We start from the raw sequence: 16822 nt of genomic DNA on the forward strand, positions 1-16822 counted from the left end.
CTTTTTTAGTTTTAAACTGCTTGGTTCATCTCTGCTTCTTCCAGGCAGCTTGGCTAGTCTAGGAGTTGGCTAGTCTAGGAGTAACTCAGCAGTCTTTACTGTTTAGGACCCTCCTTCCTCAAGAGTAAATAGAGAATCTAGAATCTAGTCAGTTTCATGGACTTCCTGAAGTTATTTCAAGTTGTTTACTTCCAGTCAAAATTAATTTCTCTGCAATATTTTGCTTCCCTTTAGAACACCTACTTATTTGACCTCCCTGTAGTTAAGAAGTTTCCCTCCAAAATGGAAAATTAATCTCCAAAGAAACTGTTTTAACAACAAATGGAAATGTTTACAAAAATAGACCTCAGGGGGTTACCAAGGATGAAATGGATCAATACTGATGAAATATTTTGACTGCACCTGGATCATAGCAAGAGAAACAAGTATTTGTTAAATAAATACAATTTGTATTTTAACATTTAATATGAATTTGCATTTAGAAGTTATAACTTCTAAGTTAGCGCTTGAGAGCTAGAGGGTTCCTTTGAGAGGACTAAGTTTCTATATGGAATATGTTGAACCTGTGGCACACAAAAGGTCATCATAAAGGTTATATTTGTCTCCTATTGCCCATTACATTCAGCCCAGAGCAGATTTGGATTGTCCCATGACTTTTCCAGCTGCTTGGATGACAGAATCACAGTGGAACTTGAGGGAACAGCAGGTTAAAATGGAAGATGGGAAAGGTATAGGCTTATATACTCATGAGTGCTCTGGTCCTCATTAATGCCGCTGACCCCCTTGCCCCTCTCCATGCCCGCTGCATTGTGGACAGTGACCTCTTCTCTACAGTCAGGAGTGCTTGCTTCTTCTCTACCTCTTTCCTAACTCACCAACTGCAGGAAGGCAAAGAAAAAAGATTGGCAGGTTAAATGGTGTCTTGATTAACACCGTTGTAAGCTGGATCCCTGTTCTCTGCGGTTTAGTGTTTGATGTTCATTTCTCTTGTTGGATTCCCTCTGAATGTGACCCCCGTATCATGGTTGGCCATTGACAGAGTGTCCTCTGAATCTCCCTAACCACTTATCCTTCATGTTGTACCTAGAACCTACTGCACTCTTTCTTTCCATGGAACATTTCCTAGAAGACTGTTTCTGTAGTTCTTTGAAAAATATCTAAAACCAAAATGGCTATAACTGCTCCCACTTCTTGAATCTGAGGTTTGTGTTACCTTCAACTCATCATCGAGAGGCTGTGATACTGCTGTGCATTTACTTCTTCAGCAGCCTGTACTCCATGCAGGTTATCAGAAGGGAATATGTAGTATCAATCTCTTATTGGCTATAAAGTTTTGGGTTGGGAAGAAGTGGTGCTTCCCACAAGGCCATCACTTAGACAGCATGATTAGGACAGTCTCCATTACCATGGGAGGTAGCACAAACTTCTCTTTTCACTACTTTTTTAATATAAAATTTTGAAATTTAGGCCACTAACATCTCAAGGAACCTATGGGATATGCTAACATGTGTGACCTCCTTTCAAATGTACATATTTGGAATATCCTTTAACCTGCTTGAGTTGCCATGGGCCACATCCTACTGGATTCCCCCACTCTTGCTCTTCTTATTTGTCACCAATCTAGCACTATTCTCAAAAGAAGCTGCTTTTAATACCTACCCCACATCTATTTTTTTTTTACTCTTGAAGTTGAGTCCCTTGACTTGGATGAGAGGTCCCCAAGTAAGGCATTCAGACTCGTGTACTGAGCAGTTTAAAGGTCTCTTGGAAACTCTGCTTGTGTGGTCCCTGTCTCATTCCTTGCTCTAGTATCTACATCATAGCTTGGTTCCTCTATCAGACAGTTGCCTTATGGCACATCTTTTCTTTTCTAAGGATGTGAAAATCCTGCCTTGGAAACTACCCAGAAGCTTCCAGTAGAATATACCCCAAGGGGGCTGAGTCAGCACCTGTGGGTCTTTTGGACACTGTGTTGTGAATTCTATACCATCACCTGTGGCAGGTGTCTAAGGGCTGGGATGAGTGGGATATGGTGCCTCTTGGAGGGAAGCTAGTGAGGCTGTGAGGCCCTAAAGTGAGCCAGGCGCAGGGCAAGGCAATTTTCCAAGATTTGTGCATGGTTCAAACACATCACAATACCATCTTCACAGGTCTTCTCCAGACTCCAGCCTTTGGTAGAATTGACACATGCCCCTGCATACACACCACTGGGGCTATTCCTTTATCTGAAGTACTTGTGTGGTTCCATGTCTTTGTTGACTGTTCATGTGAGTAGTGTATCAAATGGAGTGCCTACATTTCCACCATTGCTCTACATCTTCCAGGAATGTGGGAAAGAAGCAATAGTTTGTCTTTGAAGCCCTGTAGGAGTCATTCCTTTTCAGGTAGCTTTTTCTTCAGCAGTGCTTCTTGGTTTGTTATATAATTCAGTGATGTCAAGTTCTGAACTCAGAGACAGAAGATCTGGGTTCCAACTTCAATGATTAGTTTCTCTGAACATCAGTTTCCTCCTGTGTAAAATGTGTTATAACAATAGATGGCACCTCCTTTGCCAAATCTTACAGAATTATGAACGGTGCATAGTACCTACATGGAAATTATTTATAGGTCATCAAATACTGATCCAAAGTCAGATGTGGGAAGCAACCTGCAATCTAGCTGAATGAGGGCTGGATAAAGTGCCTCACTTCTAGTGAATGGAAAAGATAGAAGTGATGGTGGCAGCAAATGTCCACTTCCTTCTCTTGGATGATTCTCACTGATAAATCATGTCTTGAGCAGTCCTCTGGAAGATTCCATTTCATGAGAAAATGCAGTTAGGAAGCTTTCTGCTCATCCTGGTCTGAAAGAGGGAGCTTCCAAGCAGACCTAGCCATTTTAGGCTAATCTTTAAATCATGTAGTCCAATTCACATCTGGACTGCGGCTTCATGGGAGACTCCCTGCCTGCTCAACTGACTGCTGCTGGGTCCCCGCCCTTAGATGTTGTGTGAGATCGTAATGACCTTTTTGGTTATGTTAAGGATGGAACACAGCCTCGTGAATGCTAGGCAAATGTGCAACTACTGAGCTATACTCTGTGTACCGATACATTGTTTTAAGCTGCTAAATTTATAACATAGAAATAAATAATATGGATGTCCTTACTGATTCCTTAACTTTACAATAGTTAATAGTCATTATGGTCTTGTATAGAGAAAATTATACATTTAGCTTAAGGATATTAATTATGGTTTTAATTATGAAAAATTTATACTAAGGTAGATAGTTACTTGATCAGGATCAGTTAGGCATCACTATTTGATTTAGTACTATTTTTGAGTTCTACATAATGTAAATTTATTTTCATGTTCTTTTTACAAATTATTTTAGAGATTATAATACCTTTCCTCCTTCCTTTACCTCTCTCCAAATTCCCCCATATACCCTTCTCCTTGTTCTATTTAAATTCATAGTTTCTTTTTACATTAATTGTTGTTACACGCATATATGTGTGTATATACAGCATATATTTATATAACCTGTTTAGTCATATAATGTTACTTGTATGTATATTTTCCTCTTTTAAAAATATCTTTGTACACTGGGCAGTGATGGCGCACTTGGGAGGCAGAGGCAGGTGGATCTCTCTGAGTTCAAGGCCAGCCTGGTCTACAAGAGATAGTTCTAGGACAGGCTCCAAAGATACAGAAAAACCATCTTTGTACATAAAGAATGAAATTGTATCTTTGCAGGAAAATATATTCAACTAGAGATCACCATATAAGCAAAATAAGTTAGATTGAGAAGAAGTGTGTGTTTTCTTATATTTGTGGACCCTTGTCCTATATAGATTCATAAATCACATCTAAATATGACACAAAAGTAGGGGACCATCTTCTGGGGAAATGAATGGAAATATGGAAAGGAGAAAGAAGAGGGCTGTGAATATAGTTGAAGTATATGAAATAATTGTATGAATATGTGTTTATGAAAGCAATCACTGTGTACAATGAATGTATATCAAACACACACACACACCCCTACACCTACCTTTCAAGTATGTTAGCTATGGTCCAGGCAGGAAAATATAAGTCATCCTAATTGTTTTCACAGAGCATTTTCTGAGTACTGAAACTGAAAAGGCAAAAGGAGGCTGAGACATCAGGAGGCTTCATAAGGGTGGGAGTGCACAGTTGGTAAGGTAGGATTAGAACCTTGAGGAAGTAGTGTGCCTAGGCTGACATAGGTACTCTAGTACTTACATGCCTGGTTCTGGGAGTGTATAGTGACAAAAATTGGGATATTAGAGCCAACTGATGGTCCCCATTCAGGCCTGCTCACAGGAACAACAAACATACAGGGAAGAGTAAGTCCCCTTTTGTTTGTAATATAACAAGTAAAGCGCCTGAAGATCAGAGTATAGAGCTAAGCCACTAGTAGGCCATAGAGGCCAGGCATTAGTGGCACACACCTTTAATCCGAGCACTTGGGAGACAGGCAGACAGATCTCTACACAAGACTGATCCAGTCTAAAAGCAAAACGGAGCCAGGTAGTGGTGACTCATGCCTTTAATCCCAGTACTTGGGAGTCACATGCCTTTAATCCCAGTACTAAGGACGTAGAGACAGGAAGGGATATGGCTGGGCAGAGAGAGGAAAATAAGGTGGAAGGACACAGGAGCTCAGATGTAGTCTGAGCATGCAGTCTGAGGAATCGTAGAGACAGGATATCTCCTTTAGTCTGAGGATTCGGTAGAGGTAAAAGGTTTCTCTAGTGGCTGACTGTGCTGCTTCTCTGATCTCTCAGCTTTCCCACCCTAATATCTGACTCCAGGTTTTTATTATTCAGACCAGTTAGAATTCATGCTACATCCCCCTCTATCCTTCCAGAGTCTTTCTACCGCCTTTTAGTTGCAGAACCTAACAGGGAGCTGCAGGCAATGAGGAAGGGGATAGCAGCCCCAGCATCCCAGAGCAGAGTGAGATGCGTGCTAATAAACAGTATGGTGTTAAATCTTTCTGTACTTAATTATAGATTATTAGAAGGAGCATCTCCTGCCAACACTATTCCCTGTGTTAGTCACAGCGACAACAGCCTGCAGGGGATATTGTAACACCAGAAGTTTCCTTCCTGAGGCACTGGGATTTCCTCACAGTGCAAGTGCACATGAGATGCACCTTCATCTTGCCTAACTTTGCAAGTGACTCAACAGTTCCCCCTTCATTTTCACTCTGAAAGCCAAAGCATTTATTTGTGCCCCACCCATCTGTTTTGTCTTCCCCAATAATAATCTATAACTTCAAAGGTGGTTGAAACTAACTGAAACTATTTAAAATTCATTTCTTTTGGCTTCATTAACTACATTTCAACAATGTACTAGTCATGTGTAGCTGATGGCTACCATGTCAGATTGTATAGAATATATGCCCATTATTGCAGAACATTCTATTGGTCAGAACTGTCTTAGAATCTTTAAAAGGTTCATAGGAAGCTGGGTTTGGTGGTCCACACTTATAGAGGCTTGGAAAGCTGAAGAAGGAAGACCACCATTAAGTTTGACACCAGCCTAGACTATATAGTGATTTCCAGGCTAGTCCAGGCTGTGTAGTGAAACACTGGATGAAAGATGATACCAAGCATAGTGGTTTGTGCCTCTGAACCCAATACTCTGGAGGTTGAGGCAGGAAAATCAAGGAGAGTTTCATGTTAACCTAGGCTACATAAAGATCCAGACTAGCCTGAGCTACAGAGTAAGACATTGTCTCTGTTAATGAATTGATATTTTATAGTAAAGAAAAATGGTAACATGATGTTGGCCTTTCAAAAAAAATAGTACCTTTATTGAGTAAAAACTCAGGAAACCACCTTTGGTTGTATGGTCTTGAGACAGACCCTCTTCTTTGCTCTGGACATGAGTTTTATAGCCATGCCTTGGCCAAGGTCATCTGAACCTCTTTGTCAGTCCATAGCATCTTCTGATGGCAAGTCCACACTTACACTCTTTTTTCATGCCACATTAAGGAAAACCAAAGATTTTACTCCCCAGGCCCTTCATTGGCCTCTCCAACCTCCTGCTCACCCCATGTCTTCCCCTTCACTAATCCTTTCACATTCCTGTCACCATAGCCAGTCACCACCTTCCCTTTAACAACCTCTAGTAGCTCCTGACAAAGTCAGCCTTCCCTTACCACCATTTTTGGCAAGGGTTGTTCCTTTGCTACCTTTAGTCACTTTGCCCCAGATCCACCATCACCATCTGGTGCAGATCCACCAGGCTGTACCCTGGACTCTGTACTTGAGCTTTGCTAAGCTCTTCCCTCTGATTTGATGTTTTTGTGTCCTCTTCCATCTTTACAGCAGAAACTTACTTCACTGACAGCATCAGCTACCGCCCTTTTGGATCATGTTGGTTGTGCTTTACACAGGCTGTTCCCTACTCATGACAAAGGGCAAAGGGGGAACTCATTCAGTATACAAATTTTGGCCAGGAGCTCAATGGTGGCTCACAGCAATGGCTTTTGAGATACCTCCTACCTGATTCTTGCCCGTCCCCCTTTCTGGGAATTAAACTTGCATTGCAGATTAACACCATGGCCCTTCCCTTTTTATCTTTCATGCCTCTTTTCCTCAACAACTCTCTTATACCCTACTTTGTCAGAGAACAAAATTAACACATTGATAATTTCCCTGGTTCAGAGAAAAGCCTAATCAAGCATTTATTCATCTACACATGCCTCCTTGTAGGTACCTCTATTAGAGCACTACATTTTGGTTGTGAACCTAGCCTTTAAATGGCTGATCTATCTCTAAACAATGCATTTTGCTTTCACTGTTACCGCCACCACCACCATCATGCCATCTTCTCTACCATGTTAGCTCCTTCTTATCAGCTTATTTCTCCCATTCCAGTTTCTCTGTGTCTGGTATGCATTAAAACATGCATATTGAAGCCAGACAGTGGTGGTGCACACATTTAATCCCAGCATTTGGAAGGCAGAGTCAGACAGATCTCTGTGAGTTTGAGTCCAGCCTGGTCTACAGAGTGAGTGCTAGGACAGCCAGGGCTACACAGAGAAAACCTGTCTCAAAACAACAGACTCCCCCCCGCAAAAAAAACCCACACAAAACATGCATATTGAGTTGGGCTCAGTTATCCTTTGGGGGACTAAATCCTCTTTCAATATTAATCATGTTAAAGAAAGCATATTGCATGCCACTGACCAATAAATGATGCAAGCAAATGGCTGACACACGAGAGAGGTCCCCATCTGCCGCTGCTGAGCCCACTCATTTCTATATTTATGGTTCACTTTTAAGCAATATGGTGCCCAAGTTTTGTTTATTTGTTTTTTCACATAGGAACTCTTCAGTACATGGCACCTGAGATTATTGATCAGGGACCTCGAGGGTATGGTGCTCCTGCTGATATCTGGTCCTTGGGCTGCACCATCATTGAGATGGCAACCAGCAGGCCTCCATTCCATGAGCTTGGTGAGCCACAAGCAGCCATGTTCAAGGTAAAATATATTTGTTCATTCAGGTGGTTTGGATGGATGTTGAAACAGAACTCTCCAGATGTGAAGCTCGGGATTCTGAAGTTTGTCTTGGCAGAAGGTTCTCATAGCTTGCCTGTCTCACATCAGCAACCCAGACAGTTGCAAGGCCAAGATAAAAAGTCAAGAATCCTCTGACCTTTTAATCCCAGTAAAACCCTGAATGCAAGGGCTACAAAACAACTTCCCTCAGCACATCAGTTACTATAATTGATCTATTTGGGGCCACTGAAGACTACCAACTGCCATCACAGGTCCTGAAATCTATAGCAGCTGCCACTAAGGAAAACATGCTGTCTACTTTCTGGTCTGCTGAACTTTTGTGGTGCTCAGGAAGCACAAACGACAGCCACGAACCGAATTCGTCCATAGAACAAAAGTAATTTTCCTGGTCCTCTTCCTGTCTCCTGCTTTTGTTTAACTAATAAGCTGTACAAACTCTTTGGAAATGTATTGACTTTTTTGGGTTTGAAGTCAAGATTTTATTGCCAACAAAGCACAGTCAAAAATCTTAGTGATGTATTTAGGCTGAATATGATGGTACGCTCTTAGGAGAAGTTGGGAAACAGAGGCAGAATGATCAGGAGTTCAAGGCCATCCTCAGCTACACACTAAGTTTGACGCTAGCCTGGGACACAAGATACCCTTTCTTACCCCCAGCCCCACCCATGCATGTACAAGATGCCAGCTGCTACCCACTTTGCCGTTTTCATTCTAAGAGCCAGAGAGGGACTACCTCTTCCCACTTGAGAATCAGGTCCTGGTGTTTTTATCTTTGTGTATGCTGGTGCTGGTGAGCACTGCCAACTTCTCTTCCCCATTGCTCAGGTGAGGAGTGCTACAAGTAATGTCTGACAATTGGAGTCTATCCAGCATCTAATATTCTCACAACTCTTAGGCCATTCATCTGTTCAAGCCATAAGGAGTAGTGTCCTGAGAATGGGACATGTCACTTGGTCAAGGGCTTTGTGATGATAAAATCAGAAGGCTCTGCAGTTTCAGAGCTCACAGCACGAAGCAAGGTAGTCAAAATCAGCACCCAGGACAGCCAAGGAATGGACAGTGAGTACGGATATGAAAGACAGAGTGGCTTTTACCTCTGGGTTGCAGAGTTGGGAAAGGCACAGGATGGTGCTGGGGGTTATGATGACAGCTCCTACAATGGCTAGAGAGTAGCCTCTAATGAGAACAGTTATATAGGAAGAGGTTATATAGAGTTATATAGGAGTTTTCAGAGAAGATTTCTACGCCATGATGAGACGTGATATCTGGGGACTGACTCTTGTTCTACTGTGGTTCACATGGTACCTCCTTTAGCAGGGAAGTGGATTAGCTGGAAGGAAGAAGAACTGAAGCTACCTTGGTCTTACAAGTCCTCTCAAGAAAGATTATTCCTCCCTCAAACACAACCTTTGGTGGGGATAGGGAGCATCTTATCTGTAAGATGGACAATTTGCTTATCTGTAAGGCGACCACCTCAGGGTATACTTGCTTATGGCTTAGAGCTGGAGGCTAAGAATCTGGGCTGTGGAGTAAAATAGAGATAAAGAGATCTGAGAGGGTGATATCTGATAAGAGTCTTTATCTGGAAAGATAGTACCTATCTTTGAAACCTTTGAGTTTTCTCAACTGGAGCTTTCCTACCAGAGAAACTCTCTTCCTCTAGAGGAGTTTCTCAATCCTTTATTACAGCTCCTCATGTTGTGGTGACCCCCCAACCATAAAATTATTTTGTTGCTACTTCAAAACTAATTTTTCTATTGTTCTGAATTGTAATGTAAATATTTCTGGAGATAGGTGTTTGCCAAAGGGGTCATGACCCACAGGTTGAGAACCGCTGCTCTAGATGCTTAAAGCAGTTGTTGTTCACAGTTCTGAGTTGACTGTTGGTCTTTGAGTGTTCTTCCTTGGCTTTGCTTGTGGGTGCATCCACCTGGTGGCCTTGTTGGGGCAGGATCATCTGACAGGGCACAGCAGGGATGGTAGATGAACCACTCTTTCCACGTGCTTGTCTATCCTGGCTCCCTTTTCATACTGTGGTGATCTCCAGACTCCATGAGCAGTGTCTACCAGGTTTTGTAAGGCCTATGTCTTGAAGGCCTCACAATATTGCTTTCCCAACAGTTTTTTGAGTCATGAGAAGCTAGTCAAGACTTCAGGGAAGGGGAAATAGAGTCAGTCCATCTGTAGTTCAGAGGAGCAGAAACATCATGTGTCACCAAGCTCTGATCCTCATGAGATAGCAGCTTCTATTGAACAGGCATGCACCTGAATTCACCCAAGGCTGACACTGTTAACTGTCCCTTCAATGCAGGTAGGGATGTTTAAGATCCACCCTGAAATTCCAGAAGCCCTTTCGGCCGAAGCCAGAGCCTTCATCTTATCATGCTTTGAACCTGATCCTCAGAAACGGGCTACTGCTGCTGACCTACTCGGAGAAGGGTTCTTAAGGCAGGTGAACAAGGGCAAGAAAAACCGAATTGCTTTCAAGCCTTCAGGTAAGGCCTACCAGGACAACTGGAGAACACCCTGGGCTTGAGCTGCTCTCATGCTCAGAGAAAGAACAGGGGGCCCTGGAATACCAAGCTTCCCATGCTAGGCCCACTTAAATGAAGAACACCAGGAGTGGACCCAGAGGTTTGAAGAGTATGCAGGCCCAGGCAATTGTCCATCTATTTTCTCACAGGCACAGGGCACCTCCTAGATCACTATGATGCTCCGCCCTGTACTTAAAGTACTTCTTTGAGGTTTGTGCGGTGGAGGAAGACAAGAGGTCCTCTGCCTGACCTTCCCCACCTGTAGAGCCTGATGCCTCACTTTTGAAGTCTGGCCTGCTATCCTTTGTTGATACTGACTTGATAAAAGGGCACATAGGGGTAGTCTGCCTGTGGTTGCCATCCTGCAGGCCAGAAAATTCTACATGACACTTTGTTGTGTAGTAAGTCCTGTCAGTGAAGTAGGGTTGACCTAAAAAGAAAACAATTTGCCCTCTTTCCACTGGGTGGATGAGTCAGAGGCTGTGGCAGTGTGACTCACCAACTTGCTGCAGAGAGCTGTGTTCCAGATGAGGCTCACCCCAAATGTACATTTTCACTAGATCCTTCCCCTAGAGATTGTTCCAGCAGATTAGAGTACTCATCATTAGCAAGCCCTTATCTGCACACCTGGCCACTCTCTGGCTGTTTCTCCACAGAGAGTGTCCGGAGTAGCACTAGTACCCTGGCCCTACCCTCATCGGCTGAGCTCATGGGCAGCAGCAGCAGCGAGCATGGTTCCATCTCCCCAGACTCGGATGCCCAGCCTGATGCATTCTTTGAGAAAGCTCAGGTGCCCAAGCGTCAGCTCAGCCACCTTCTCAGGTACTGTCAGTGTCCCTTGTCCCTCTACAGGGTGCTGGTTGTTTCTCAGTATCAGAACACTTGTTGGGTCATGGAAAGGGTTTTTGCCGGGCAGCAGGGTGGTCAAGGAAACAGTTCCTTCAGTCAGTGCCCATTCTCTTTTCTGGTTGTCTCTATTCTTCCTCTTTCCCCTCCCCCCTCCATGCTTCTCCTTTCTCAACTCCTCTTCCCCTCCCCCTCTGCCTCTCAGTTCTCTCCCTCTACCTTTCTTTTGGTCCCTTATTTCCTTGTTCTCCTCCCCCAAGGATACCATAGAGGGAGTCAAGGAGGGGAGAGGGAATACTAACCTCTTGCCCACTCACAAGTTTCTTTTCTGGAGTCTCCCCCAGAGCAGAACGTGCTACCCTTCCAAGACAAGCACGGGAATTGTTGAATGTGTTTGTCTGCAGTGTCCCAGATGAAAGCTCGGCCTTAGAAGACCGCAACACAGCCTTATCCCCAGAGGAGAGGGATCCTGGTCTTTTTCTGCTGCGCAAAGACAGTGAGCGCAGAGCCATCCTGTACAAAATCCTTTGGGAGGAACAGAACCAAGTGGCTTCCAACTTGCAGGAGTGTGTGGTCCAGGTACAGGCTGAGGGACGGGGGTCTGCTAACAGGGACAACAGGGTGGCCTGTCCTCTGGCATTTTCACATAGTAGTCATGATTGCTGTGCTTATTCCCGACACCTTTCCCTTTCCTAACAAAGGAAAACACAAAGAAAACTCCCCTGAAAGGTAAATTTTCAGCCTACTGCAGTGCTTCCTAGAAGTGTGGGGTGGTGCTGCCCTCTGGTGGAGAACAAGCCAGATGGCAGCTGAAAGCCCTGGAAGACTTAGCGCTTTCTAGGCCTCCATCCAGCCTCTAGAGCAAAGCTTCTCAAGCTGCAGGCAACCCCTTTGAGGTCACATATCAATTCATAACAGTAGCAAAAATACAGTTATGAAGCAGCAACCAAATAGCTTTATGGTTGGGGTCACCACAACATGAGGAACTGTATTAAAGGGTCAGAGATTAGGAAGGTTGAGAAGCACCATGCTAGAGCTACACCCAGAAGTTAAGAGAACAGCCACTATAGGGAAAATGGTTATGGAAGAAAACAAAGTTTTAACTAGGTCACAGTAGTAGCAAAGTGATGTCTCTCCTTATTATGGATGGGAAGTTACTTTTAAGAGAGACCATTGCCCTGCTGTGAACTGTACCTTCCGAGGCCCACCCAGTGCTCAAACAGAATGATAGCATCATTCCCTGCTGGCTTACTGCTGAGGCGTTGTCTACCCACCTATCAGAGAGGATCCCCAAGACTGACAGGAAGGATATGGAGAGCTCCCACAATTCCATTTAGCAAATGTAGAGTCTACTTTCCCACAATGCATGTAGAAATTCCTACCTCCTGACTCAATCAAACGCAAATGATTTTGTGTATGTGTGTATGTGGTTGTCAGAGTTCAGAAGAGTTGCTTCTCTCAGTTGGCCACATCAAACAGATAATTGGAATCCTCAGAGACTTCATCCGCTCTCCAGAGCACAGGGTGATGGCGGCAACAATAGCAAAACTAAAGGTGGACCTGGACTTTGACAGCTCATCCATCAACCAGATTCACCTGATCCTGTTTGGATTCCAGGATGCTGTGAGTGCTATCGGGCCCGGAAGAACATGATAGCTAAACTAGTTAACTCACCTGTTCTTCTCATTTGTTCACAACCAGAACCCCAAATTTCAGCAGCTCTTTGTAAGCACACAGTAATTGCATTTTACCACAGAGAGCATGCATAGCCTATAGGGAAAGGCACTTGCCAGAACACTGGGTATGCTTCTATGCCTGCCCGATGTATGTTCCTCCGATATCAAAGCCAGGTCTGGTTTATCTTGTTACATGTTCCCAATAGTCTGTCATGTCATAGATGCTCAATAAATGCTCTTTGAATCAACAGCCAAGAGGCCCGGTGACATAGAACCCATTGTGACTTAGGGTCTACCTAGAGGAAGGTTCATTCAGAAGAATGAAGCAGGCAGAAATCCAGGGTAGCACAGCAACACTTCATCTCACAGGGAAGAGGAGCAAATTAGAATTAGTAAGTTCGTTTCTTAAAAGTTCAAAAGAATAGACATATGGACTTTTGTGACTTTTTTTAGGTCAATAGAATTTTGAGAAACCACTTAATTAGGCCTCACTGGATGTTTGCAATGGACAACATCATTCGCAGAGCTGTGCAGGCTGCAGTTGCCATTCTCATCCCAGGTAAGTGCCCTCTTGCACTCAAGGTCAGGTTCAGGCTGCCCAAGAGAGCATTAGCCTCAAACATCCAATTCTGTTTCCATTTTGGTTTTATACTTCCCCACAGTTAAGTAAATGCTGTCATAGATCTTTCTGGGACTAAAAGTCTGTGATAACATCTCTTAATGTCCTATTTACTTACCTCCTGGGCATAATGAAGGTGACTGTGTATAAAGTATACTTTTGATCTTAACAAGGAGTCAGTGTTTGAAGGCAGGGTTCCTCCAGTGATCATACAGCCTCCTCAGTGTGCATGTTCACCCATGCTTATCAGATAATTGATAATTACATGGCTGTTTCTTCAGAAGCATCCTTCACTGGCTACAGATCTTGATGTATAGTATGTGCATGTTCATTCTGGGGAACAAACTCTGAAGTACATGCTGTATCTCTGTGCTATGTAGAGCCCAATCTTAAGAGGCTTCCTTTTTGAAATGTTAGCACAAACTTAATGCTCAGCTTGCTTCTCCTGTGGTACTTTGGCTGAAGAAGGCAGGCTTTAGAATTGTTGCTCTCCCTTCCTTTCTTCACACTGGGCCCTGGCTGCTCACTTCTGCCTGCTCTCCCAAGTGCTTCTTGGAACAGGAACCAAGCAGAGCCCAAGCCTGTTTGTAGCCATTCATTGACATTTTTTTCTTGTGTAAACTCAGAAAGAACATAGTTACACTGCAGAGAGTCCAATCAAATCATCTCTTTAGTCACTAGTGTCCTCACACAGCAGGCAGTGCAATGCAATGAATTGTCTTATTGAGTGCTGTTCTGTGCCTTGGTCTGTTTTCAGAGCTCCAAGCCCACTTTGAGCCTGCCTCTGAGGCCGAAGGGGTGGACAAGGACACAGAAGTGGGAGGGAATTATCCCTTTGTAGACCTGCTTGGCCAAGAAGTGCATATGGCACCCAGAGGTATCAGACCTGGCTCAGTTGCTATGGAAGAGGGCCAGCCCCAGCAGCAGGACCCAAGCCTCCAACTAAGCAAGCTCAGGCAAGAGACCAACAGGTCAGGATCTCACACACCTTATACAAGATCCTCTGGTCACGGTTGAGAACTTTATCTAGGTCTTGGGGAAATGTATATTCACTGTCAGTGAACTGGAGCAAGGGTACATTTCCAAGTGCACAAAGGCCTCCATTCTCTCAATGCCAGGAATCAGTACAGTGCGTCGTCACAGGTCACACACAAATCTGCCATACCAAAAGCAGCAAGCAGCACCATCTGAGGTTTGGCTTCACGATGGCACCTCTGGCATGGTATGTGGTCCAGCAATGAACAGCTATAGCCTGTCCCCACAGAAGCAGCTGGGGGAGTGGGGGCAATGTAGCAATTTGTAGGCAGTGGTATATCCTGTAGCCCTACTCCAAGCCTTCCTGGTCACTTGTTAGGATCCCTAGGCAGGCATTAGTAGATTGCCTTTCCAACCTTGTAAACGAATAACACAATTCCCCTTTGCTCTGGAGAATCAATAAGCTTTTTAAAAACACCACCCACAGCTATAGTAAACTAGATGGTGTTTGCTCCAAACGTCACATTGTTGCTTGTGGCAGTGCTGTCTGAATGGGGAGATTAGGTACTGGGCACACACTTTTGGATAAAAAGATGTACACAAATAACCCTTAGGGGAAGTTTGATCTTAGATATTTTTAAGGTCTGGAGTTTAAATAATCATGATGGCAAAAACTCGGGAGTTTTAAAATGATGACAAGTACAAAAAAGTTGGCAGTAATACATTTCTTCAAAATGTCTTGCAGAAAGATTTTAATTATCCAACTCAGTGTTAACTCAGTTAGTAGTTAATAAATACACAGCCTGGCCGGGCGGTGGTGGCGCACGCATTTAATCCCAGCACTAGGGAGGCAGAGGCAGGCGGATCTCTGTGAGTTCGAGACCAGCCTGGTCTACAAGAGCTAGTTCCAGGACAGGCTCCAAAACCACAGAGAAACCCTGACTCGAAAAACAAAAAAACAAACAAACAAACAAAAAAGAACCAAAATAAATACACAGACTGCTTATCCTCAGGGTGTGGCATAAACAAAAATGGAATTCCCCATTAAAAGCTCAAGCTACTTGATGTGCTCAAAGAGGAGCTTCTTGAGACAGATGAAGGCAGGCAGGGCAGAGGTGAGAAAAAATTTTACTTGTTGAGTACTAGTATGATCTCCTTGTGGTCTTGCTGGGGTAGAAGTATCCACCTCTCCCACTCCATTTGCTAACAAATGACCCCAAAACTGTTTTCATCTATTTATATTATGGCTGCGCCCTCTCGGGCAGTATCAATAACTAACTCCAGTAATTTAAAGCTTAGTCCTGCAGTCATTTGTTCACCAGTAGATAACCACATGGCATGCCTTTTTGATTAGTTTTAAATAATCTTGTTTATTATTAGATACATGAGCAAATGAAAGTTAGCCATGGTTCTGACTTCCAGCTCTGTTCCCTTCTGCTGTTAATGAGCTAGCATGGGGCGATCCAGAAGCTTGAGGCTTAACTGTATCAAGTCATGCCTTTCATGTCTCAGGGACACCATGAGTAAGACTAAATGGCAGAAGATAAGGAAGACCCCACCAGAGACAGAGTAAATTGCTTAAATAAACGGCTTGGCAAAGAATGTTTACTTCCTAAGAATTGTGTGTCCTAAGGTTTAAATGCATTATGGGCAGTCCTCGGTGTTAGTGATTGCTAGCAGCATTCCCCTCATGCAGCTGCAGCTTGCACGGGCCATCCTTGGTCCCCTGGCTGTTCTTGTCAAAATACTACTCTTGCTTTGGCTACTAATGAGTGCAGAAAGAAGGCTGTCCATCCTAGAGTCAGCTACTTTATCCGACTTGGTTTGAATAATTAGGTGCTCCTTCTGGCCAAGTACTAATGATCAATGGGAAATTCATTTTTTTGGTTCCCTGATACATTTTGAAACAAAACTGTCTTTGTCCAGGAGGCTGCTCTAATAAAATAAGCAAAACATTTCTCACAGCTCTGCAGACTTCAAAGTCTAAGATCAAGGTGAGGGTACATAGACAGCTGTACACTCGCAAGGCCTCTTACACTACCATTTAACATGCATTTCAAGAGGGATACAATCACTGGCTCCATTGCAAAAATATACCCACACTCTCAGTACTGGGCCTTTGGCATCAAGGAGAAGAAAAACACATTTTTCCTACGCAAGCTTCTCTTTGGGGCCCCACAGCTTGGGTTTAGATTGTGCCTTTTTCTTTGTTTATCCAATACCTGATGTTTAACAGATGTTTGAATTGAATGTGAATACTTTATGAATGATGGGTGTTGTTTTTTAAAAAACAGACTTTGGGAACACCTAGTTCAAAAAGAAAGAGAGTGCCAGAATCTTCTACGGCTAACTCTAGAACAGAAAACTCAAGAATTACATCATCTTCAGTTAAAATACAAATCCAATGGTGAGTCATTTTCCCTTTGCTCTGATATAGGTGTCAAAGAGGGACAAACTACTAAAACTCTGACTTAACACCTTGAAGAAATGGCTGAGGTTACCATATAGTATACTGATTCTAGTCGGTATTTTAGAAGAGGCAAAACTGGACAGAAATCACGATGGACAGGGAAGAGCCAAGAAGGGTAACAAAAAAGTGTCTTGACTATGACAGTCCCACGATTTTGTGTCACA

The 16822-nt window shown here is 43.6% G+C and overlaps 1 protein-coding gene across 1 annotated transcript in view; it reads left to right on the forward strand.

Moving 5' to 3' along the window:
- The window catches only part of Map3k15 (mitogen-activated protein kinase kinase kinase 15), a 120703-nt gene that overhangs the window by 102942 nt on the left and 939 nt on the right, over positions 1-16822 (forward strand). Inside the window, exons 19-26 of the mRNA XM_075958962.1 lie at positions 7342-7499; positions 9850-10033; positions 10729-10894; positions 11323-11497; positions 12356-12541; positions 13048-13153; positions 13971-14184; positions 16483-16595. Coding sequence (XP_075815077.1) covers positions 7342-7499; positions 9850-10033; positions 10729-10894; positions 11323-11497; positions 12356-12541; positions 13048-13153; positions 13971-14184; positions 16483-16595 — 1302 coding nt within the window. The remainder of the gene's footprint in view (positions 1-7341; positions 7500-9849; positions 10034-10728; positions 10895-11322; positions 11498-12355; positions 12542-13047; positions 13154-13970; positions 14185-16482; positions 16596-16822) is intronic.

This window comes from Microtus pennsylvanicus, chromosome X (assembly GCF_037038515.1).
Source record: "Microtus pennsylvanicus isolate mMicPen1 chromosome X, mMicPen1.hap1, whole genome shotgun sequence".
Lineage (NCBI taxonomy): Eukaryota > Metazoa > Chordata > Mammalia > Rodentia > Cricetidae > Microtus > Microtus pennsylvanicus.